General features: G+C 52.2%; 1 protein-coding gene across 2 annotated transcripts; it reads left to right on the top strand.

Moving 5' to 3' along the window:
• The first annotated feature begins 12,570 nt into the window (after positions 1 to 12,570).
• HDHD5 (haloacid dehalogenase like hydrolase domain containing 5) lies at positions 12,571 to 25,421 on the top strand. 2 transcript variants are annotated; one of them, XM_033867272.2, is made up of 8 exons: positions 12,571 to 12,726; positions 17,317 to 17,520; positions 18,386 to 18,498; positions 19,793 to 19,886; positions 21,043 to 21,076; positions 22,448 to 22,622; positions 24,306 to 24,494; positions 24,768 to 25,421. In XM_033867272.2, the coding sequence occupies exons 1-8, from the start codon at positions 12,619 to 12,621 to the stop codon at positions 25,051 to 25,053; spliced, it is 1,203 nt and encodes a 400-aa protein (XP_033723163.1). In that variant the 5' UTR covers positions 12,571 to 12,618; the 3' UTR covers positions 25,054 to 25,421. The 2 variants fall into 2 exon arrangements, with proteins under 2 accessions (XP_033723163.1, XP_073645298.1); XM_073789197.1 differs by lacking the exon at positions 12,571 to 12,726 and adding an exon at positions 12,833 to 13,268.
• Positions 25,422 to 25,815: the final 394 nt, after the last annotated feature.

The following is a 25,815-nucleotide window of genomic DNA, read 5'->3' as shown; positions in this document are numbered from 1 at the left end:
GGCTGGGGGCTGGCCGGGACCTCCTTGTCTCCACATAGCCTCCCGCCTCAGCCAGGGGTCTCTGCACAGGCCCGGGTGGGCTTCCGCACAGCATGGCGGCCGAAGGCTTCAAGAGTACGTGTTCAGGGAACAAAGCAGAAGTTCTATTGCCTTTTCTGATATAGCCTTGGAAGTCCCCTGGCATCACATCTGCCATACTCTTGGGCCATATCTCTCTAGGCTAAACCCTCCCGGTTTCAAGAGGAGGGGGAGAGACCTTGCCTTCTGATGGAAGATGGTCAAGGTCACATAATAGGAAGGGCATGTAAGATGCCGTAGAAAATATCTGGAAGAGACAACCACCAGATGGTGGCTTTTCTGGTGCTACCATTTCTTCCATATGTATGAGCTGCCATTCTGCTGTAAGAAGAACTTTCTCTGATCGATCGATTGGTTATCAGGTGCTGCTCAGAACTTCCTCAGGAAGACCTGACTGTTTAATTTTTAAAGTTCACCAGAACAGGTTTCTGCGACCCATCTCGGCCACCTTGTCCAGATCCCCAAATGTCCCTTTCCCCAGGTCAGGAGTTTGAAGCACTGATGTGAGCCATGCCTCTTGCAAGACTGGACTCCTTGAGGTCTGGCTACGTGTAGATGCATCTATCGGCCGAAATTAAGTCAGCTTGCTAGATTATAAATACCACTTTCACATACATAATATATGCTATTTTAATTAGCACTCATCCTAAAATAATGTAACCTTCTTTGTTCTTTCTTCTGCGTCCTGAAGCGCGGACGTCAGAGGTGTGGGATCTGGGATCACGGTGGGGACAGGCAGCGATTTCAGACGGGTTTTACCCTGAGAAGCTTCTGTAGTTCCCGATTCTCCCCGCCGATGGTGCGGCTGGGGCAGAGACGCTGGGTTCCACGGGGTCCAGGCTTTTCAGCCAATAGCCTCTTCCTCTTCCTCCTTCAGGGTGGCCAGGATCCAACCTCCCAAAGGGCCTTTCCTTGGGGACTGTCCGGAGACCGTATGTTAGGAAATGAGGTCTGCCCAGTCCAGCCAGACCTCCCAGAGAGGAAGAGGTGGGAGGACTGGAAGTTTTAGATTCACAGAATATCAGAGCGGGGAGAGGCCTAAAGATCATTTTATCTACCCTCTCTGAGGGACAGAGGGCTCAACTGGGGCCCAGAGAGGGTCAGTAACTCTCCCAGGTCACACAGCAGGTGATAGCAGTTTCCTGAGTCTTGCCTCAGTGGTCACCCTACAATACGGGGCTGTTTTCTCTCCTGTCAGGGGCCCATCACCCTGGTGGGCCTGGGTCAGTTCTCTGAGGGTGGGGTTCGCACTGCTCAACCCCTAACCCACACACGACAGCCGTTTCACCCCTGTTCTGGCTCCATGAGGCCGGGACGCATCAGCCCTCGGGGGACAGGTTGACCGCTCTCATGACCCCTGGCTTCCCTTGGCCTCGGCTTCCTGTGGCCCCGGACGAACGGATTCTTGCCCAGAGCCTTTGTCCAGGGTCCTCCGCCCCCGCCCCCGGGGACCTCCGTTTGGTGGGAAGTGCCCGGAGGAAGGAGTCTGAAAGCGAAGGCGATGCTTGCGGCCCGCACCTTCGGCACCTGCGGCACCTGTGGCGGCGGCAACTGCGGCGGGCGGCGCGCTGCTGACCCCTGGTGGCCACACACGGCAGCGCAGGTGCCGCCGCTCGCTCCCGGCGCCCTTTCCGCCTCAGACCCACAGGGGCAGGTGCGCTCGCTTTGAAAACACATCGGCCGGAATTCCACTTGCTCCTTCCCATGGTGACCAGACCTGGGGTCCGTTCCCCTGGCTCCGGCCGTCTCACTTGCACTACCTGCCTCCCCTGCTTTGCTTTTGCTCCCCATCTCCTCCGGGAGAAAGGCCCGCTCCTGCCATGGGCGTCCTGCCCTCTGGCCACATTTAGAGCTCGTAGCAGGACGGGAGGGCAGGGCCATCGACGTGTTTACATGTTGTTATAGTAAAATAAGAAGTTCGAATAGGTGTGGAATCACATTTCAAAAATCAAAAAAACATGAAAAGGGAAATGTTGAAAGATTTATACCCACCTCTACTCCCCACGCCTCTTTCCCACCCCACCTATGTTTCCCACCATGTTTATTAGTTTCTTGTGTTTCTTTGTGCAAAATAAACAAATGCACATGTAAACTCTCTGTTTCCTCTTTCTGCCATGAAAGGCACACGTTGCCCACTGTCCTGAGCTTTGCTTTTAGCTGAGGGTCTTTCCCCACCCTCTGTCTCACTGTTTCTCAGTGGGGACACACCAGAGCTTAATAAACAAGGCCCAGATAGCTGACACCTGGATTGTTTTCAAATAGCTGTTATTATAAACTCTTGGGAATTCCCTGGTGCCCCGAGGGGTTAGGACTCCACGCTTCCGGGGCACAGATTCAATGCCTGGTTGGGGAACTAAGATCCCGCATACCTCATGGTGTGGCCAAAAAAACCCCTAAAGCCAAAAACCAAACAAAGAAACCATACACAAACCCCCCCCCCCAAAAAAACCCCACAAAAACTCTTGCAACGTAATAAGTACCTACTATATGCAATGACTGAATAAATGGCCAGGTGACAGAAGCCCTGAGGCCGCCTCCCTGGGTTTATACACACGCCCCTTCCTCCAAGGCACCAGCTCCAGGGAAGGCTCTAGGACGTTGAAACAGTCATCTATGCAGCAGGGGGAAGCAGGTCTTGCTTTATAGGTCAAACACCTGGTCCAGGCAGATTAGAAGTAGAAATGAAAAAAGGAAAATATATGAACAACATTTTGAAGGAAAAAATAAGAAACCGGACATAATTTTCTGTAGATGAGGGACACCTGCAATTCTGTCTGCTCAGAAGGGGGTTGGAGGCCGAGGGGTCAGCGCCTCAGTCTGCGACCTCCGGGAATGCCGTCTCTCTGACCCCCTCAGTCCTCCTTGCCCCAAACATCCTCTGACGCTGGGAGCCGTATCTGGGGCCCCAGACCGCTTCCAGAAAAGCCCACACTTCAACCCCAGTAACTCACCCAAGGCCAAATGCAACAAAGCCGCCAGGAGGAGAGGTGAATGGGTCAGAGCCTGGGAGGAGCGTGGCAGGGCCGTGAGCTCTGGTTCCACGTGGATTCCTGCCCCACAGACTGGGAGGCCCGTGGGAGGTGAGGGGTCAGATGGGGGTGCATCTGGGGAGGTCAGCGCGGGAAAGAGAGAAGAATGCTGGTCCCTGAGGTCTGAGCGCCAGCCAGAGGTCTCTGCCACCGTGTGCAGCGCTCCGACCCTCGTCCACGGCTCACAGGGCTTCTGGGCTGATGGCCTCATTTTATCACAGGAGGTGCTGGGCCCAGTGTGCTCTTAGAGCCCTTTCTGGCTCTGACGGTCAGTTCTGTACTCTGAAGGAGGTGTTACCACTGCAGGGAGAAAACTTGGTCCATGGGGAGGCGGTAGCGCCAATGGCTAGAGGGGAAGGAGGTGCCAGCCTCTGAGTGAAAACCGGCCCTGAGTTCATCTCGGCAGGAAAGCCTCTGGTGAGGACCGGGGTGCAGCCGGGGCCTGAGACGAGAGGCCGGCCAGCTTCCCCAGGAGGACAGCAGGCATTACCGCGCACCATTTCAGCAGCACCTCTGCAGGCTCCGTCACTGCTCTTTTTTCTTTTCTTCTGTTTCTTCCAAGCCGTTTGTCCTGTAGAGCGACCCCGTCCGGAGCTGAGGGCATCCCCTCGATGCTCCTGACCCGTCCCTCTGCCCTTTATTTCCTGTCAATCGGTGGTTGGACCTAAAGTCCTGGTGAGATGTCACTGATCCTCTTGCAGGCAGGACTGGGTCATGAGACGTAACAACGCACACCAGCGCGCAGCAGCCAGGCTCAGGCTCAGGCTGTGCCCCGCCCAGGGCTGGAGACGTGGGGCAGCCCCCCCATTTGCTTCGCGCAGCCACCTGTGGGAGGACAGTCAGACTCCCCAGGAGCCTCCTCTCCCCCCGTCCCCCGAATGCCCTCCCCTCCGTGTGAGGCCCAGGGCCGCAGCCCTGCGTTCATCTGTTCACGGAAGACGTTCTATAGGACTTCTAGGAGGGGCCAAGGTGTCAGAAGTCCCCCTTCCGCCCTCTCTGCAGTCGGGGCGGGAGGGCAGAGGTGGCGGGCGGGGCTCGATGACACAGTGCTTTACCTCAGCAGGTTTTAAAGATTTTCTGTAAATGTTACCTGGCTGCAAATCAGGGCCAGGTAATCCATCTGACACTGTCCCACCTGGTGGACCAGGGCTCCCACCCGGACCCACTGCAGCACGAGGTCATCCAGGAAGCAAACCCTGTCACCCAGGATTAACACAGCCATGTCCCCTGCCTGCCTTTCCCGAGCAGGGGGCACAGGTGGGCCTGGAAACACGGAGCAGCACAGTGACCTTGTGTTGGGGGATCTGGTGGGAGCTGAGCTCTGAGCCCTCGGGCCCCTGTGGGCCTTTGCTCTGCCCACTGCCACCCTGTGGTGCCTCGACGTCCCCCTCCTGCCCACTTACAAAGCCCGCATTCAGGATGGGAGCGTCAGCCATTTATACCATGGAGTGAATTATCTCAACTTTCTGTGTCCCTGTTTGCCCCGTCTTCAGTCAACGTTCTATGCAAGGTGTAGATGGTGATTCCTTGGGGGCTTGGGGGGAGGGGTCCGGGAGCTGGCCTGGGCACTGGGGGACCTCCCAGCCACACTGGAGGCCACTTATTCCACTAATCGGCAGGGCATGTGAAGGCAGTGGGAGGAGGCTGTCAGGGTTTGGGGGCTAAATCATAACCGACGACCTTGCTTTCCTGCTTACATCTAACTCGGTTGGAAAACAGATGTGGGGCAGATGGAAATAAAGGTCAGATGTATTCCTGCTGAAAGCTTGTTGGAGAGCATGGCTTATTTGGGAGACGAATGGACTTGCTGACACTCTACCCTTGAATTATACTTATCTAGCCTTCCCTGGCACAGCTGAAACCCCAGCCCCGGTGTTCGGTATTACTGGACCGAACACCGGGGCCCCTGATGGGGCAGCTCCCAGAGGGAAGAGAGGCCGAGCCGCAGCCACCCATTCTTCCTTCCAAGCTCACCCATCAGGAGAGTCCCGTGTCCTCGGCCTGGGTGGAGAGAGGCCAAGTGCTATGGACCGATGTTCCTCTTCAGGGAAACGCGGGGAGGGGATCAGCCTTCCTCCCAACAGAGGCGAACACACCCTCCTCTTGGGATTCTCCTGCAGCACCACCCAGGGGGCCTGGGAAAGTAGTTGTGAGATAAGCCCCCCTCTGTGCCCTCACTGACCAACCACCATGCCCACCCGCCTCCCTGCTGCCCATCCTCCACTCTCCTTCAAGCCATAGCATCCCTGCCTTTCCTCGACTGGGAACCCACAAGCTCTCTGACTTGTTTCTTTTGTCTGCTTCCTCCTGGTGTGAGGAATAAAATGCCAAACCCCTCCCCCCCACATATCCTTTATTCCCTTCTTATGTGGAAAAGGAACCCCTGATTTTTAGCCAGGCATAAAGCTACATTTCCCAGCTTCTTTGCTGCTAGATGTGGCCACGTGCTTAAGTTTTGGCCAGTGAGGTGTAAGCAGAATGGGTGTATAAGACTTCTTGGAATTGTACCTGTAGGGAGATGGCATCCCCTTTTTTGTCTCCTCTTTCCTGATGGCTGGAATGCGAACATGATGGCTGGATCTTGAGCAGCTATCTTGGACCATGAAGTGGAAGCTGTGCAGCGAAGATGGCAAAGGAGAAAAACAGGAGCCTGGGTGCCTGACAAGTTTGTGGAGCCACAATACCAAGCTTGTACTCTTCTCTCCCAGCCTTGTTCACATGAGAGAAACAAATCGCTTTCTTATTTAAGCCACTGGTCTTTGGAGGTTTCTGTTAACGGCAGCCAAACCTAATCCTAACTAACACAAAGTATGTGCATGGGTGTGAGCCGGCTTATACACACGTGTGTGCATGCAAACACGCATAAGCGATCCTAACTAACACAAAGTCTGTGCACGGGTGTGAGCAGGCTTACACTCGCGTGTGTGCACGCAAACACGCATAAGCGAGTTTATGGGGAAGTAGCAGTGTGGATAGTCATCCACTTGCCTGTTAATTTTTTTTGGGGGGGGCGGGTAGGAGTTTATTTATTTTTGCTGTGTTGGGTCTTCGTTTCTATGCGAGGGCTTTCTCTAGTTGTGCCAAGCGGGGGCCACTCTTCATTGCGGTGCGCGGGCCTCTCACTGTCGTGGCCTCTCTTGTTGCGGAGCACAGGCTCCAGACGTGCAGGCTCAGTAGTTGTGGCTCACAGGCCTAGTTGATCCGCGGCATGCGGGATCCTCCCAGACCAGGGCTCGAACCCGTGTCCCCTGCATTAGCAGGCAGATTCTCAACCACTGCGTCACCAGGGAAGCCCGCCTGTTAACATTAATTGTACATCTGTCATGTGCACCTCACCCTGACAGGCCTTATGAGAGAGACAAAGATGAACAGAGAGGGACCCTGCCCCCAGGGATTTTTGTTGTTGTTGTTGTTAGAGGATGGTTCTTAACCTCTTCTTCCTGAAGAACCCTAGAGGATCTAAGGAAAGCTTATCGATATTTGAACACACAGGCACACAGAGTTTGGATTACAATGATCAGGTTGGAACCCCCCAGAATGCACCTTCTGTTCTGTCATCATTTCTGAAAAACACCAGCCCATTTCTGATCCCTGCCAGAGATGGAGCTGAGTTCACAGCCAAGGAAGACTGAAAGCAGGGCAGACCCAGACAGGGACAAACCTGACCCAAACTGAGAACCCTGGAGATGAAAGAGCAGTGATTACAATACAATTTTGGTCACCACGTTGCATAACAAATTTCCCCAAAACTTGATGACTTAAAGCAACACACATTTATTATCTCCTAGTTTCTGAGGGTTAGGACTTCAGGAGTGACATAAATGAATAGCTCCATCTTGGGGTCGTTCATGAGGTTTTGGCCAATATGTCTGCCACAGCTGAAGGGTCTGCCTTCAAGATGGTTCTCTCACTCAACTGTGGGCAGGAGACTTCGGGTCCTCATCTGTGGGCCCCTCCAGAGTTGCTAGAGTGTCTTTATGACATGGCATTTGACTTCCTTAGAATGAGTGATGCAAACAAAGGCAATGTGGAAGCCACAATATCTTTTATGACCTATTAGCCTTGGAAATCACATACCATCACGTCTGCCCCATTTTACTTATTCAAAGTGAGTCGTTAAGTGCAGCCTACACTCAACGGAAGGGGAATTAGATTCCACCTCTTGAGAAAAGTATTGTCAAATAAACCGTGGACATATTTAAAAACCACTACACCAAGAAATGCTCTAATTACTGAAGTAGTTTGATAGCAGGAAGAAATTGAGAACATTCTAATCCTGGAAAGCTATGTCCCCTGGCAGGGTTTATGTGTTGGGCTATTGTAGGTTTGAGTAATGTGAGTCAGTCTTCCAGATCCTGCTTAACTGTGGGTAAGCTGACATTATTAAGATCTTGGTATGATTTCAATCTTTTGAAATTTGTTAAGATTTGTTTTATGGACTAACATATGATCTATCCTGGAGAATGTTCCATTTGCACATGAGAAGAATGTGTATTCTGCTTCTGTTGGATGGAATGTTCTGCAAATATGAGACCATCTGGTCTATCGTGTCACTTAAGTCCAATGTTTCCTTACTGATTTTCTGTCTTGGTAGGCTATCAATTGATGTAACAGGGGTATTCAAGTCCCTTTCTATAATTGTATTGATCTCTATTTCTTAACAAATATCTTTTGTAACAAGTGTTAACAAATTTAAGAAGACCGAAATCATATCAAGCATATTTTATGACCACAATGGTATGAAACTAGAAATCAATTACATGAAGAAAACTGGGAAATTCACAGATATGTGGAGAATAAAAACCATGTTACTGAATAACCAATGGGTTATTAATTAACCCATTAATATTGAAAGAAAAAATTTTAAATGCCTGGAGACAAATGAAAATACAACATACCAAAACTTATAGGATGCAGCAAAAGCAGTTCTAAGAGGGAAGTTCATAGCAATAAATGTCTAGCTTAAAAAACAAGAAAAATTTCAAATAAACAACCAAACTTTATACCTCAAGGAGCTAGAAAAAGAAGAACAAACAAAGACCAAAGTTAGCAGAAGGAAGGATATAACAAAGGTCAGAGCAGAAATAAATGAAATAGAGACTAAAAAGACAATAGAAAATATCAATAAAACCAAAAGCTGATTCTTTGAAAAGACAAACAGAACTGACAAACCTTTAGCTAGACTCACCAAGGAAAAAAAGAGAGAGGACTCAAATAAATGTCAGAAATGAAAGAGGAGATGTTGCAGTGGATACTACACAAATACAAAGGATTATAACAGACTACTATGAACAGTTATATGCCATGAAATTGGGCAACCTAGAAGAAATGGATAAATACCTTGAAACATACAACCTTTAAAGGCTGAATCATGACAAAATAGAAAATATGAACAGACTGATAACTAGTAAGGAGACTGAATGAGTAATAAAAAAAAACCAACCTTCCAACAGGGACTTCCCTGGTGGTCCAGTGGTTCAGACTCCATGCTTCCATTGCAGGGGGCACAGGTTCAATTCCTGGTCAGGGAACTAAGATCCCACATGCCACATGATGTGGCCAAAACAAACAAACAAACCCTCCAACAAACAAAAGTCCAGACCAGATGGTGAATTCTATCAAATATTCAAATAATTAATACCAATCCTTCTCAAACTTCCAAAAAAACAGAAGAGGAGGGAACACTTCCAAACTCATTTTTCAAGACCAGCATTACCCTGATACCCAAACTAGACATGGACACCACAAGAAAAGAAAATTACAGGCAATATCCCTAAAGAATGTAGAGGTAAAAATACTGAACAACAACATATTAGCAAGCCAAATTCAACAGTACATTAAAAGGATCATACACCATGATCAAGTGGGATTTATTCCAGAGATGCAAGGACAGCTTGTCATCCACAAATCAATCAATGTGATACACCACATTAACAAAATAAAGAATAAAAATCATATGGTCATCTGAATAGATGCAGAAAAAGCTTTTGAAAAAATTCAACATTCATTTATGATAAAAACGCTCAAAAAAAAAAAAACTCTCAACAAAGTGGGCATAATAAAGACCATATATGACAAACCTACAGCTAACATCATACTCAATGGTGAAAAGCTGAAAGCATTTCCTCCAAGATCAGGAACAAGACAAGGATGCCCACCCTTGCCACTTTTATTCAACATAGTATTGGAGGTCCTAGTCAGAGCAATCAGACAAGAAAAAGAAATAAAAGGCATTCAAATCAGAAAGGAAGAAGTAAAAGTTTCATTATCTGTAGATGACATGATACTATACATAGAACTCTAAAGACTTCACACACACACACACACACACACACACACACACACACACACCCTGTTAGAACTGCTAAATTAATTCAGTAAAGTTGCAAGATACAAAATCAATATACAGAAATCTATTGCATTTCTATATACTAATAACAGAATATCAGAAAGAGAAATTAAGAAAACAATCCTATTTACCACTGCATTGAAAGGAATAAAATAGGGACTTCCCTGTTGGTGCAGTGGTTAAGAATCCTCCTGCCAATGCAGGGGACATGGGTTTGAGCCCTGGTCCGGAAAGATCCCACATGCCTCAGAGCAACTAAGCCTGTGCGCCACAACTACTGAAGTCTGTGTGCCCTAGAGCCCATGCACTGCAACTACTGAAGCCCGTGCACTCTAGGGCCCACGTGCCACAACCACTGAGCCTGCATGCTGCAACTACTGAAGCCCGCGCGCCTAGAGCCTGTGCTCTGCAACAAGAGAAGCCACTGCAACGAGAAGCCCGTGCACCGCAACGAAGAGTAGCCCCTGCTCGCCGCAACTAGAGAAAGCCCACACAGAGCAACAAAGACCCAACGCAGCCCAAAATAAATAATTTTTTTTAAAAAAAAGAATAAAATACCTAGGAATAAATTATACCAAGGAAGTGAAAAACCTGTACACTAAACTATAAGACATTGACAAAAGAAATTGAATACACAAATAAATGGAAAGATATTCCATGCTTATGGATTGGAAGAATTAATATTGTTAAAATGTCCATACTACCTAAAGCAATCTACAGGGGCTTCCATGGTGGCACAGTGGTTAAGAATCTGCCTGCCAATGCATGGGGCATGGGTTCGAGCCCTGGTCCGGGAAGATCCCACATGCCGTGGAGCAACTAAGCCCAACTAAGCCCATGCGCCACAGCTACTGAGCCTGTGCTCTAGAGCCCATGAGCCACGACTACTGCTGCAACTACTGAAGCTCATGCGCCTAGAACTTGTGCTCCACAACAAGAGAAGCCACAGCAATGAGAAGCCTGTGCACTGCAATGAAGAGTAACCCCCGCTCGCTGCAACTAAGGAAAGCCCACGTGCAGCAATGCAGATCCAATGCAGCCAAAAATAAATAAATAAATTAAAAAAATAATAAAGCAATCTACAGATTCAATGCAATCCCTATCAAAATTCCAATAGCATTTTTCACAGAAATAGAACAAACGATCCTAAAATTTGTATGGAACCTGAAAAGACCCGGAGTAGCCAAAGCAACCTTGAGAAAGAATAACAAGCTGGAAGCATCATGCTCCCTGATTTCAAACTGTATTACAGAGCTGTAGTAATCAAAACAGTATAGTATTGATATAAAAACACATAGATAAATGAAACAGAATAGACAGCCCAGAAATAAACCCACATACATATGGTCATTTTATTTTTGACAAAGGATCGAAGAACATACAAACAGGGAAGGACAGGGTCTTCAATAAATGGTGTTGGGAAAATTGGACAGTCACATGCAAGAGATGGAAACTGGACTACAGTCTTACACCATACACAAAAATTAACTCAACATAAAGACGTGAATGTAAGACTTGAAACCATAAAATTAGAAAACATAGGCCGTAATGTCCTTGACATAGGTCTAGGTGATGATTTTTTTGAATCGATACCAAAAGCAAAGGCAACAAAAGCAAAAACAAACAAGTGGGACTACATCAAACTAAAAAGCTTCTGCACAGCAAAGGAAACCATTAACGAAGTGAGAAGGCAACCTATGGAATGGGAGAAGATATCTGTAATTCATATGCCTTATAAGGGGCTAGTATCCAAAATATATAAAGAAGTCATTCTACTCAATAGCAAAAAAGCAAACAATCCAGTTTAGAAATGGGCAGGAGATCTGAGCAGACATTTTTCCAAAGAAGACACACAGATGGCCAAACACAAATGAAAAAATGCTCAACATCAGTAATCATCAGGGAAATGCACATCTAAACCACGAGATAACACCTCACCCCTGTTATAATGGCCATCATCAAAGACAAGAGGTGACAAGAGGTGACAAGTGTTGGTGAGGATGTGGAGAAAAGGGAACCTTCATGCACTGTTGGTTGGGATGTAAACTGGTGCAGCCACTGTGGAAACCAGTATGGCGGTTCCTCAAAAAGTTAAAAATAGAACTACCATATGATTCAGCAATTCTACTTTCGGGTATTTACCCAAAGAAAACGAAAACGCTAACTTGAAAAGATATATGCACCTCTATGTTCATTGCTGCATTATTCACAATAGCCAAGATATAGAAGCCACCTAAGTGCCCCTCAGTGGTTGAATGGACAAAGAAGATGTGATATATATACATATAATATATAATATATAGTATTCAGTCACAAGATAATATTATAAAAATTATAAGTTTAAAATTATAAAATATTATATATCATTATAAATATATTATATATATAAAAAACAATATTATTCAGCCACAAAAAGGAAATGCTGCCCTTTGCAGCAATGAGGATGGACCTTGAGCGTATTACACTTAGAGAAATAAGCCAGAGAAAAACAAATACTGTATAAGTTCACTTGCATTTGGAATCTAAGAAACAAACTAGCCAAGCTCATAGATCCAGAGGACAAAATTGGTGGTTGCCAGAGGTGGGGGGTGAGGTTGGCGAAGTGCGTGAAGGGGTCAAAAAGTACAAACTGGGCTTCCCTGGTGGCTCAGTGATTGAGAATCCACCTGCCAACGCAGGGCACACGGGTTTGATCCCTGGTCCAGGAAGATCCCACATGCCACGGAGCAATTAAGCCCGTGCGCCACAACTACTGAGCCTGCGTGACGCAACTACTGAAGCCCACGTGCCTAGAGCCCGTGCTCCGCACCAAGAGACGCCACGGCAATGAGAAGCCCGCGCACCGCAACGAAGAGTATTCCCCGCTCACAGCAACTATAGAAAGCCCACGTGCAGCAACGAAGAACCAATGTAGCCAAAAATAAATAAATAAATAATAAATAAATTAAAAAAAAAAAAGAAGTACAAACTTTCAGTTATCGGATAAAACCCAAAGACGGAGGCGGAACAAAACGGAGTTTGTTTTGCTCCCGAGATGCCCCACGCCCCACCCCACCCCAGACACGGAGGCGGGACTACAGCTCCCGAGGTGCCCCGGGCGCCACCGGTCCGTGATTGGCTGAGCGGCGGTCAGGCGTGTGCGGTGCGCGCAGGAGGCGGCCCATGGCTGCCCTCGGCGAGGCGGCGGCGCGGTGGGCACCCGGACTGTGGCGGCGGGCGGCGCGCTCGGCCACGGGGTTCGGGGGCCGCCGTTTCGCGAGCGGCTCGCAGGTGAGGGCGGAGAGTGCGGGGCGGCGGCGGGAGGCCGTGAGGCCTCGCGGGCCGGGCTCGGAGCAGGGTGTCCGGCCTCCGGACGTCACTCCCCCCGCTCTGCCCGCGTGTGGTGACATCACGTCCCCTGGGGCCCCGCCGCGCGGGTCCCTGGCTCCCCGGGGCTCCGTCCACAGAGCCCGGGGGCGAGGCGTGACCCCGTCGCTCGCGGGGGCGACCGGGGGGCGGGGACGCGGGACCCCGTGACTCGCCCGCCGGGATGTGATCCAGGAGGACTCTGCGGCCCCCGCCCCGCGGGTCCTGACTTTCCGGACTTTCCCGGTGGAGAGAGTAGGAGGAGGGAAGAAAGGATGCGGCACCGGCTAAGGGATCAGTGCTGCCCGGGCCGCTTACTGCCTGTTTGACTTAAGGCAAAGTGCCGCTGCCCCTCAGTGTCCGCAGGGGACCCCTAAACCCGCGGGTGCTCGAGTCCCACAGCCGACCCTGCTTCCGCGGACTCGGCATCCGCGGAACCGGCACCCGCGGATCCACCAACCGCCATGGTGTGTGAGGTTTGCGATCAGCAGTTGGTTGAAACCACACGTGAGGAGCCCGGGGTTACCGAGGGCCGACTGTATCTTTATTGGAAAATATCCGCCTGTGAGTGGATCTGCACAGATTAAACCTGTGTTGTTCTAGGGTCCACAGTACTTAGCTTTCTAAGCCTGGCTTTCCCCGTGTGTGTACCAGGGTTGGTCCTTACCTTGCAGTGTTTTTGCTAGAGGTACTTGGGGTACTTTGTGTGATGTGGGTGCAGTGCTTTGCACAGTCACCGCATGTAGTAAATTCTTACAAACATGGAGCTGGTTGGAGTGGACAGTGTGCTGGACGGTAATTGTGATGCTGTTGTTGGAAGCACACCAGCCAGTTCCAGATAAGAAGCAAAAACACAAGGAACATCTTAGTGGTCCCTTCATTTAAAACTAATCTGAAGACCACACTTCTTTTTTGTTTTCTTTTTTTTTGTTTTTTGCGGTACGCGGGCCTCTCACCATTGTGGCCTCTCCCGTTGCGGAGCACAGGCTCCGGACGCACAGGCTCAGTGGCCATGGCTCACGGGCCCAGCCGCTCCGCGGCATATGGGATCTTCCCGGACCGGGGCACGAACCTGTGTCTCCTGCATCGGCAGGTGGACTCTCAACCACTGCACCACCAGGGAAGCCCCCACACTTCTTTTTTTTTTTTTTTTTTTTTTTTTTTTTTTGCGGTACACGGGCCCCTCACTGTTGTGGCCTCTCCCGCTGTGGAGCACAGGCTCCGGACGCGCAGGCCCAGCGGCCATGGCTCATGGGCTTAGCCGCTCTGCGGCATGTGGGATCCCCCCGGACTGGGGCACGAACCCATGTCCCCTGCATCGGCAGGTGGACTCTCAGCCACTGCGCCACCAGGGAAGCCCAACACTTCTTTTTTTAAAATTTAAATTTTTTTTTGGCCACGCCATGCGTCTTGTGGGATCTTAGTTCCCCAATCCGCGATTGAACCCAGGCCCTCGGCAGTGAAAGCACGGAGTTCTAATTCACTGGACCACCAGGGAATTCCTAAGGCTGCACTTTTAAAAATTCATGTATAGTTGATTTACAGTGTTGTGTTAGTTTCAGGTATACAGCACAGTGATTCAGTTATACATATATATTCTTTTTCAGATTCTTTTCCATTATAGGTTATTACAAGACATTGAGTATAGTTCCCTGTGCTATACAGTAGGTCCTTTTTGTTTATTTTATATTTAGTAAAAATCCACACATTTTATCACTGCCACAAATATGAACTTTAATTAGAAGATCTGCATAAATCCCAGGACTAGTTTAAAAAAACATGAAGTGAGAAAGAAGAAAAATCAAAATACAGATACAGAAGAGAATGAAAAGAAAAAAAAAGAATGAAAAGAAAAAAACCTAACCCTATGTCCTTTTCTCGAGGTGCCTTCACTCAAAAAAATATTTAATAGATGTTATTCTTTTAAAGCAGTTTTAGGTTTTCAGGAAAGCTCAGCAGAAAGTGTAGAGAAGCCCCACATACCACCCCTCCCCCTGTTTCCCCTCTTGCTAACATCTCACACGAATGTGGCATGTTTGTTAACAATTACTGGGGGCCTTTCATTTCTAGGTGGCTGGGTGCCTGGTTCTCTGTGTGCACTCACCTGAGGGGTTGGGGGTCGTGGTTACACACTGCACAGAACAGATGAGGGAGCGTCGGGGATATTGCTAAATTGTCCAACAGATGAGGGAGCATCAGGGATATTGCTAAATTGTCCAACAGATGAGGGAGCATCAGGGATATTGCTAAATTGTCCAACAGATGAGGGAGCATCAGGGATATTGCTAAATTGTCCAACAGATGAGGGAGCATCAGGGATATTGCTAAATTGTCCAACAGATGAGGGAGCATCAGGGATATTGCTAAATTGTCCAACAGAGGTGGGAGCGTCGGGGATATTGCTAAATTGTCCAACAGATGAAGGAGCGTCGGGGATATTGCTAAATTGTCCAACAGATGAGGGAGCGTCGGGGGTATTGCTAAATTGTCCAACAGATGAGGGAGCGTTGGGGGTATTGCTAAATTGTCCTGAGACTTCCTTGTTCTAAGTAGCAGGGTCTGTGTGTTCTTATGTCTAAGGGAGCAAATCTTGTGACTATTTAGGATATGGTCACTAAGACCAGTAAAACTGTACGGTTAACTTTGGCAGCCATCAGCACAAACAAGCTGTTTTATTTTTTTAACTATGTAATTGTCAAAAATCTAAGAACAATATTATGAACTCTAAAACCCATCTTCCAGATTCAGCAGTTATTAACATTTTGCCGCACTTGCTTTGCTTATCTCCCCCCCACACTTTTTTTTTGTGTGGCTCTAAGATTTTAAAACAAATCCCTGATTTCTTGTCCTTTGAACCCTAAATTCTTCTGTGTGTACCTTTAGGAAAATAAGGGTATTTTGAACATAAGTACAATGTGTGTGCGATGAAAGTGGCTTGACTTAGCTGGCGCCAACAAAAGGAAAATGACAAACAGGTTAGGTTGGATTTTTCTGACAACTGAAAAACATCGTGTATGTTAACGGTTCATAAAATAAGAAATGGGATGAATTTTTAAAAAGGATAGCGTTCAACTTTGTAAATCCAAGAAATGCAGATTGAGAGGAGATAATCACTTCTTTAAACTTTGAAATTAACAAGATGTTTGATACTTAAACTCTTTGATACTGTGAAAATCATCCTTGGCAAGGGTACCAGGGTCCATGTGAGTTGATACTGTTTTGGAAAACAACTTGTCAGTAGGTGTTATGTCATTGTAATGTTTGCACTTTTTTGGCTTATTACTCTTGCTTTTAAGAATCTAGTTTAAAAGGGCTTCCCTGGTGGCGCAGTGGTTAACAAGCCACCTGCCAGTGCAGGGGACACGGGTTCGAGCCCTGGTCTTGGAAGGTCCCACATGCCGCGGAGCAGCTAAGCCCGTGCGCCACAACTACTGAGCCTGCGCTCTAGAGCCCGCGAACCACAACTACTGAGCCCACGTGCCTAGAGCCCGTGCTCCGCAACAAGAGAAGCCACTGCAATGAGAAGTCCGCACACCACAACGAAGACTAGCCCCTGCTCGCCACAACTAGAGAGAGCCCACGTGCAGCAACAAAGACCCAACGCAGCCAAAAATAAATAAATTAAAAAAAAAAGAATCTAGCTTAAGGAAAAGTCCATAATATGGAAAAATCAGTAAGCATGAAGAGTTCCTTATAGCATAATTTGTAGTCGCAGAAATGTGGAAAAACCTAAATGTCTGAAACAGGGGAAACCTAATGTTAGCGGAGTATTCACTCAGGGTATTATGTAGCCAGAAACGTGTGTAGGTGGTAGGTCTGCGTGTATCAATATGGAAAGATAACCAAGGGATACCAACGAGAAAAAGCAAGACGGAAAAGAAAGCACAACACAGTACCATTTGTGTGTTAGCTAAAAGGTAAGAAAGTAGAACCATCCATGAAAAGTTTCTGGAAAATACACAAGAAGGGATGGTACTGGGCAGAAGTGGAAGCAAGAAACTTAAAATTTCTTTTTCTGTATCGTCTGTAGCAATTGAGTGTTTTTTTAAAAAAACTCTGTGTGTGTTGTTACGATAAAACAAAATTCTAAAAGATGGTTATGAAGACTGTTGTAACAGATAAAAATGCTTCATGTCAAGCAAAAAAAAAACAAGATGCAAAATTGTACGTATAAGGTGCAGTCATAGCCGCGTGACAAACGTAAGAATAGAGAAAGGAGATGAAAGGAAATACTGGTCGGTTGCTTTAAAGTGCTCGGCTTGTTTCTGAATTTCTCTATTTGCCAATTAAAAACATTCCTTTTTATTAATTATGCAAAAATAACTTGAACAAAATAGTTATATGCTTAAAAATACCTGAAAAGGCTTAATTCTTTGTTGCAGATGGATTTGCCCTGTCGGCAACCCCGAGTCCTCACCTTGCGTTCGAGGCCCGGGCCGGCCCGGGGGTGGGGATGAGGCTCCCCCGTCCCCTCTGCCTCGACTCAGGGGCCGTTCTCGTCTCCCCTCCGTGCAGAGCCCTCCCACCTTCGGGTTCCTGTTGGACATCGATGGGGTGCTGGTTCGGGGCCACCAGGTCATCCCCGCTGCGAGGGAGGCCTTCCGCAGGCTCGTGGACCCCCAGGGGCAGCTGCGGGTGCCCGTGGTCTTTGTCACGAACGCGGGGAACATCTTACAGTGCAGCAAAGCCCAGGAGCTGTCAGCCCTGCTGGGCTTCCAGGTAAGGAGCGGCTGGAGACAGGAGGCTGAGGACCTGGTTCCCATGGAGCCCCCTCTCCAGCCCTGTGTCGCCTGCCCTGTGGGGGGACAATATGGATGAGCCCGGTACGCATCTTCCTGCTGGAAAAATAACCCGAAGTTCAAGGCCGAACTCAGAGGGTAGCGCCTCATCATCAGGGTCATTTTTTATGAAAATGTACACGTTGAGCACAGAAATCCCACCTGTGGACTTGGCCGTTTCCATCTTTCCTCCTGGCCTCAGGGACGTGTGTTTCTAAATCCCCGTGCACCAGGTGGGACTCTGCAGTACAGCCCTTGTTCCTCATAAGTAAGATGACAGCTCAACGAGCTCTGTCCCTCGTCACCCCCTGCGGCTCCCACCGTCCCCACATTGACACGTTCTTTGTTGGCAGTGGCTTTGGTTCTTGGAAGGAGCCCTTTGGAACCGAGAGAGTAGATCCCATGCCGATCGGCTGGGAGACACTGCTGGGGAGGAGACCGGTTCCTACCCTGGTGTCTGGACAGTGGGGCTGCGCAGTTGCCATGAGCATAAATGCTGAAAAGCCAGGTCTTCACGTAGAGCTGAAAATAGTCAGAGGTGGAGGCGGGTCTGAGCTCATGCACGAACCCTGTGGTTCCCGTCGGGCTGAGAAATCGGGGTGTTGGGAGCTGGGCCGGTGGGGCCCATGGTGGCCACATCTCCTGTGGGCTCTGGTGTCCGGGTCCCCTCATACCTGTTGGGGTAGTTCTGGAAGGGTTGGGCCCCCCTTCTGGGCAGGTTTCTCCTTCCTGGGCCAGGGAGCCAGCTCCCTGCTGCTGCCCTCACATGCGTGTCCTCTGCTCTCCATCTCTCGGCGGCCCTGCAGGTGGAGCCCGACCAGGTGATACTGTCCCACAGCCCCATGAAGCTCTTCTCGCAGCATCACGACAAGCGGATGCTGGTGTCTGGGCAGGGGCCCCTGGTGGAAAACGCCCGAGCGTATCCTTTTGCTGCTTCCTGCTCTGCTGTCCTTGCCCGGCTGAAAGGACCGGGGTCAGGAGCTCTGGGCGCCCGTGGGAGGGAGGGAGGGAGGGCACCTCCCAGGGTGGCCAGCCCTGGTTCCCCGGGGGTTCCTGGAAGCCAGCCCACCGCCTCGGGGCCTGCTGGGCAGCTCACAGAGCAGATTCCTGCCCGTTCCCTGCAGAGCCTGACTCACGGGGTCTGAGAACCCAGGTGGTTCTGTGGTTCGGTTTGGGACCCACGGCTCCCTGAGCGTGTCTGCAGGGAGCTCAGCCCCGGGCGTGTGCTCAGTGAGAACGTGTCCCTGCTCTGAAGCGGCTCGTTCCTCTGCTGCTTCCGCAAACCAAGGGGGCTGAGCACCGCCTGTGCGTGGCCGCGTGCTCGGGGCCAGAGCAGCACACGGCTAGTGCTTCACCAGGGCTCCTGCTTGAGGTGGCGGAGTGACACACCAGGAGCCGTGCAGGCGTGCTTAGGACGGCGTGTGGCCAGAGGCTGGGAAGAGCAGAGTGGGTCCGAGTGTCACAGATGCGGGGGGGTCCACCCTGGGGCGGGGGTCCCCTGTGGCTTCATGGGGGCTGGCTGTGCCGCAGGAGGGGGCGTAGCTGGGGAGCCTGCCGAGAGGAGGCTGGGAGGATGCCCGGAGCAGGAGGCCGGGATGGGGTCGGGTCGGGAGGGGGGCCAGAAGGACAGCGCTGGGCTCGGGAGCCTCAGACGTGAACGCTGAGGAGCACGGGTCTGTGCGGTCGTATTGCTGACGGAAGCATCATTCTGGGGAGATGTGTTTTGAGGTGATCTGAACCTGCGTCCAGTTAAGACTGCCAGTGGGGTCTGAGGACAGGAACACGGCGGCAGGTGTTGGAGGGTAAGGCTGCAGCGGGCGTGCTCCCCACGGCCTCCCTTCTGGCTGAATTGGGTCCATCGTCCAGATTTAGCTCCGGTCTGGCTTCTCCAGACCCTGCTCGGCTTCCTCCCCGCCAAGGAGTCTCCTCTGAACTGTCCTCAGAGCCCTGGTTCTCGTGGCCCTGGGCCAGCGTGAGCTTGAGGATGGGGCTTCCTGTGAGCCTTTGCACGGGCGGTGCCCAGAGTCGGCCAAGCCCCCGGGTGTCCCCACCGCCTGCGCCCATGCCTGCCTGCAGCGCTCCTGGTCGGCACTGGCCTCACGGGGCTCCGTCTGGGGTCCGGGCGGGTGGGGTTGATGTGGGCTGCGGTGGGTCCCTCACTTTAAAGGCGTCTCCCCGGCACTGGGCAGCTTTGCTTCCTGACCTCCTTCCAGACTGGGCTTCAAGCACGTGGTCACAGTGGACGAGCTGCGGGCGGCCTTCCCTGTGCTGGACATGGTGGATCTGCAGCGGCGGCCCAAGACCGCGGTAATGGGACACGCTCGGGCCTCCCCGCTGACCCTGCAGCCCTTCCCTCTCCGAGCTGCCTTCTCGGAGGGCAGGGCACATCTGGCCGAGGCCTTTGTTCCCGGACACACGTTGTCGGGGGTGGTGAGCAGGGCTGTCCCCTCTCTCCAGAGCCCTCGTGTCCCCTCCAGGTGGTAGTTTTGTGATTTACCAGCTTTCCTAGTTGCTTGGAGAACCGCTGGTGTTAAGTTAATCGCTGCTCTGCTGTCCTGGAGCTCCTTACAGAGGGCTGGCCTGGTGGCAAGTGGCTTCCTGTGAAAGCACTGGCGGCTTGAGCGTCTGCTCGGGGTCCTTTGGGTTTGGCTCACATTTGAACCTTATCTTTTCCGACCAGCCATCACGGGGCCTCTCGTTGACCCTCTAGGGTGACCGCCCGTCTCCTGATGCCCCTTCGCCCCCTTCTTCCCTGCGTGAACTCTGTGTCTATCACAGAGTGTCTGTCACCGCCTGTTCGAAGTCAGTGCATGTCAAAGTTTGATGAACTGCAGTTATAAACAGACAGGCCTGCTTTTGTTTGTCTGTGTAACTCTAGTCCCCCCCCCACCGAGCTTTCCGAGGGCTCCCCCACCTTTGAGCTGCGCACGTTATGTGCAGAACCAGGTGCCAGAGTTGGCATGGCTCTCAGAGCAGCGCAGAGACAGCCCCGCCCCCTGCCCAGGAGCCCCCTGCCGCGGCTCGCCCCAGGTCTCCGCTGGTTACTGGCAGAGCCGAGGGCAGGGGAGCTGTTCCTAGAAGGAATGGGCCCCCAGGCCGTGGTCCAGTGATGGCCCTGCCTCCTGAGTGATGTCAAGCTCCCGTCCCTTCCTGGGCTCACCTCGTCCTCTGCCACCTGATTCCAGACTCTCACCTCCTGTCCTTGCTGGAGGAGGACAGCTGAGCAGCCGTCCCCTGGCTGACCTACACGCTTGGTGCCCGCTGGCCTGGGGTGTGGCCGGCCAGAGCGCGCTTTCCTCCTGTCCCCGAGGACCTCTGCCCTCGGTCCTGTCCCTTTCTCCTCGGCCTGAGCTAGACCGAAGGGTCTTCCGTCTGTCAGGCACGTGTCTCTCCTCCCACCCCTTGGAAACCGGGTGTGGAAGGTGACCGTGGCATTGACGGGCTTGCTCTTTGTCTCTCGCAGCCCCTCCCAAGGAACGACTTCCCTGCGATCGAAGGTAATGAGGTCCCTGCGTGATGTGGGCGGGCTGTCCCCGCAGGCTCTGCAGCCGGGTGGTGTGGCTGGGACGTTGGGCGCTGGATCTCCTGGGCTCTGGTCTCGGGTCTGCCGGTCACTGCCTCTGAGACATTAGCTGCTAAGCTTTCCTTCCCCGCGTCACTTGCCCTGTTGTTCCAGGAAAACCTAAGTGTGGAAAAAAGCTACCTAAGGAAGTCTGGTGCGGTGTTTCTCAGCCCTATTAAGTCCAGTTCTCCCTGGGTAACAAAAATATTGTAATGTCCCCTTTACTACCCTAAATGAATGCTTTCCTATACGCAAATATTAAAAATTAATTAATTCATGGTAAAGCCCTAATTGTAATAGGGAGAAATAAAAGGAAACGTTTTTTAGTAAGGTCATCTGCATTTCAATATGTAGTAATTATCCAGGAAGGCATAATTAAGTAGTGAAATGATTATACCAAAAGTAGAATCCCCATGAACGTTACAGCTACCAATGCAGTGTGTTTACAGGTGTGTTTCATTGGTGACTCAGAAATTAGGAGCAGTGTTGTCACTGGTGATGCGGTTTTCCAAAATGGGGAATAGCTCTTGGCAAAGTTGTGAAAAAATAAAGTACGTCTTCTCTTGACTAACATGATAGTTGTATTTTTGGAAAAATCAGTGCTTATGAAAAGTCTAGCAAAAAATACTTTGTGTGGAATAGAATTAGGGTTTCGGCTCAGTTAATTACAAGCAAGTTGTTCTCCTGTGTGAGTGTCAGCTATTAATAGACGTGGGGAAGGTTTTGACTCTGCAGAATGTCCTGAGCCTCTTGCATCCCAGTCTTCTCCCGGGCCTCCCCAGTAGTGTCAGTCCTTGTGACAGGTGAAACATGTCCCGGGGGTGGCCTGCGCACTGGGGCCACGGTCTGGCCCAGCTCCCCAGTCTTGCAGCTGGCCTTGCTGACGCGTGTGCAGCATGGCTTCCGTGATCTGTCAGGTCTCATTGTATCCTCCTCCCAGCGTGGGTGTTGTCCTCATGTAGCTGAGGAAGCTTAGACATGGTGAGAACTGGCCCACAGTCCCAGAGGGACGTGGACAGCGTCAGGCCTGTGACCCCGTCTCCCCGCCATGTGGCCGAGTGACCCCTGGGGCTTGGGGGACGTGGCCGGGCGGGTGGGGTGCTGTGCAGGGCGTCGGTCAGCAGGGGCTGCTGCTTCTCTGCCTCTAACCCTCAGGACGTCCTGGTGGACACACTGAGGAGCCCTCGGGAGCTCCTCCTGGGCTCGGCTTCGTCCACCTCCTGGGACCCACGCCCCCAGCGGGGCCGTGCACCCCAGGCCTCCCGAGGCCCTTCCACGCCCGGCTCACCCCACCCCCACTCTGCAGGGGTGCTTCTCCTTGGGGAGCCCGTGCGCTGGGAGACGAGCCTGCAGCTGATCATGGACATCCTCCTCAGCGATGGGAACCCCGGCACCGGTCTGGCGATGGCCCCCTATCCCCACCTCCCTGTCCTGGCCAGCAACACGGACCTCCTCTGGATGGCCGAAGCCAAGATGCCCAGGTGAGGACTCGGGGTCCCTGCCTTGGCCCTGGGGGCCACCTCCAGCTGCCTCCTGGGCAGTCCTGCTGACGGCGCCTCGAGCCGCCCCAGTGCTCTGGGCTCAGACCCCTCCTCTAGGCCCTGGAGTTGCCATGGTAACCTGGCCTCTGGGAGCGGTCTCCAGGGTCACTTCACATACTGATTGATAAACGAAAACTACCACTCAGTGAGCACGGAAGGTGGATCGAGATGGTCTTAACCCCCGGCCCCGACAGAGTCTAACAGGACGTGCTTCTTCTGGCTAGAGGAACCCAAGTGATGCTCAGTTCCTGTTATCCAGCTGCCCTTCCCTCGCTGCCTTCACCCTGTGGTGCTGGCTCTTTCACTTCTTTGTTTCCTTCTGCCCATAAGACATTGGGGAGGGGAGAGTAGGCGTGATTCCGAGGCCCCTGGAGCAGTCACTTCCTCAGAGGCCCTCAGGCTCCAGGCAGGCCCCCACCCCGTCCGCCCGGCACTGAGCACAGCACAGGCTGCCGTTTTGCTGGCCCTCAGGTTGCCTTCCTGGAGGGGCAGCTGCCGGTGCCATGTGGCTGCTCTTGCCTGCGAGGCCAAAGCCTGGAGTTTCTCCCCCTGCCCTGCCTCCCAGCGAGCTGTGTGGTGGATCCGCCACTGAGGGCCTGAGGGCCCAGCACTGAGCCCAAGGAGGTGGGGATCACCGTGTTCTCTCTCAAGTGCATTTCTGCAGCTCGAGGTCAGGTCTTTTTTCTGGAACATTCTTCCTAGAGTTCGGGTTTGCTGACACTAGGTGAAGGGGGTTGGTTATGTAGCAGATTTGAGATCACTTTTTCATTCAATAATTTCAAAATTGAAAGTAGAATTCAGTATATGCATAAGTGACACTGAAATGTAACTTCAAGATACTGAACCGTATCCAATAGGATTTGATTTAGCAGCAAGGGATGAAAACCCAAAAGAAAAGAATCTTAAACGAGATGGAAGTTTGTTATTGTGAAAAAGTCCACCCATCAGGGACACAGGCACCTTAGCCCTTTACTATGTAATCCAAAGGGCTGCCTGATCTCCAGCCATCGTGTCAGCATTCCAGTCAGCAGGAGGGAGTATGGGGAGGGTAGAGAAGAGCACCCCCTCCCCAGTTTCCAGGCTCCTTTCCAGGAGGGTAGTCCAGCACTTGTGATTTCATTGACTCTTAGGCTGTAGCTTAGTCACTGGCCATACACTTAGCTGCAGTGGGGGCAGGGAGGGTGCTTTCTGACACTCGGTGGCAGTGTGCTCAGTGAAATTGGCACTGAGGAGTGAGGTGGGATGCCAGCCAGTATTCTGCCCAAGTCTAAGGCAGAATTGAAGCTGGGTCTCTGGTTCCAGCTCCACACCTTGGGCAGGCTACTCCATCTCTGGGCCTCAGTTTTCTCACCTGTGCAATGAGGAGAATGAACGCCACCTCATCGGGTTTTTCTGAGGGTTGAACGTGATGTGCCTGCCATGTCCAGCGCTGGGACAGCGCTCAGTAGACGTTGTCAGAGTCGCAGGCCATTGATGCACATCCTAAGCGTGGCGGCCTCTCACCGGAAGTGATCCGCTTTGCCCTGTCACCGTGCTCTGTGCCACCGCGAGAGGGTGGCACACAGGGCATGCCTGAGCCTTGGGGCCCGGGGAGGGGACCGAGCGCCGCTTTTCCTCTGGCAGGTTCGGCCACGGCACCTTCCTGCTGTGCCTGGAGGCCGTTTACCGGAAGGTGACGGGCAGAGAGCTCTGCTACGCGGGCCTAATGGGCAAGCCCAGCCTCCTCACCTACCAGTACGCGGAGGGCCTGCTCGCCAGGCAGGCGGCGCGGCGGGGCTGGGCGGCCCCGATCCGGAGTCTCTACGCCGTGGGGTGAGCCCCGCACCCCTCCTCCAACCCCTGCGACGCGCCCCCCCCCCCCCCCCCCCCCGCAGTGGTCACCCGCGGGCCCCTGTGTCCCCGCCCCTCCATGCCCAAGACGCGCCCCCCTCCCCCAGTGCTCAACCCCGCCCCCGTGTCCCCGCCCTTCCGTCCCCAGAGACGCGCCCCCCTCCCCCAGTGGTCACCTGTGGGCCACCCCTCTCCCCAACCCCCTGCCGTCCCTGCACCTCCACCAGCGCACTGAACTGTGCCTTCTCTCCCCAGTGACAACCCCATGTCCGACATCTATGGGGCCAACCTGTTCCACCAGCACCTGCAGACAAGGCGGGAGGGGGCGGCCCGGAGCTGCGCCTCCATCCTGGTGTGCACCGGCGTGTACAGCCCCCGGGCCTGGGGGCCCGCCGCTCCCGCCCTGGGGGGCGAGGGGCCTCCGTTCCACGGGCACCGGGACCTTGGCTTCAACCCGGGGCTCCTGCAGGCGGCCCACGTGGTGAGCGACGTGCACGAGGCCGTGCGGCTGGTCCTCGGCAAGGAGGGCTGGGCTCTGTAGCAGGGAGGGAGGTGGGCCCGCTGGCTGCCCCCTGCCCACCGCCTCCCCGCCTCCCGGCCAGCATGGTGACACTCTCGCTCCTCCTGGGCGGGGCCGCACGATTGTTCCCGGGGTAGCATTTGGGTATCCGCCTCAGATTTTTCTAGGCTGGTTCCTGTCTGCCTGTGCTGGCAGCCTGACCCCAGGCTCGTCCTCACTCTGGGGGGTCTTCTGCAGAAGAGGAGGCGGTGCCGCCTCTGCCCGCTGCCAGCACAGGCTGTAACTCACTCTTAGACACTACTTTTTATGGGAGTTTAGCTTATTGCCCAGAGACTTTGGACTTATTTTTTTAAGTTAAAATAATTGTAATAAATATTCATTTTGCTGTCTCTTGTGAAGCTCTGTCTGGAATGTACTAAAAAGTCCTGTGGAGGAAGGCTCGTGGGCTGGCGGGGTGGGTGACCTTGAGGCCCAGGCGCTGGTGGCATTTCAGTCCCGTGAGCGCTGACCCCAGCACACCGCAGTCTGGGCCGCGAGCCCCGAGGCCTGCCATTGACTTAGCCGCTTCCTTGACGTGGAAAGAAAGGAGCTTTTCCTCTGGCGGCTCTGAACCCGTGTGTCTCGTACTTCTCCCTGTTGTGGTGGCCCGGTGAGACCCTTCAGCACAGCCCCGTCTGACCCCAGCAGCACCGGCCAGCTGCTCCCTCCCCTCTCCAAACCCTTGTCCCTGGGCAGCAACTGGGCTCCAGGGAGAGGCGAGCGGTGCCCTGCCCTTGAGCGCCA

This window comes from Tursiops truncatus, chromosome 11, assembly GCF_011762595.2.
Source record: "Tursiops truncatus isolate mTurTru1 chromosome 11, mTurTru1.mat.Y, whole genome shotgun sequence".
In the NCBI taxonomy this organism is placed as follows: Eukaryota; Metazoa; Chordata; class Mammalia; order Artiodactyla; family Delphinidae; genus Tursiops; species Tursiops truncatus.
This window is presented reverse-complemented; position numbering and strand designations above follow the sequence as displayed.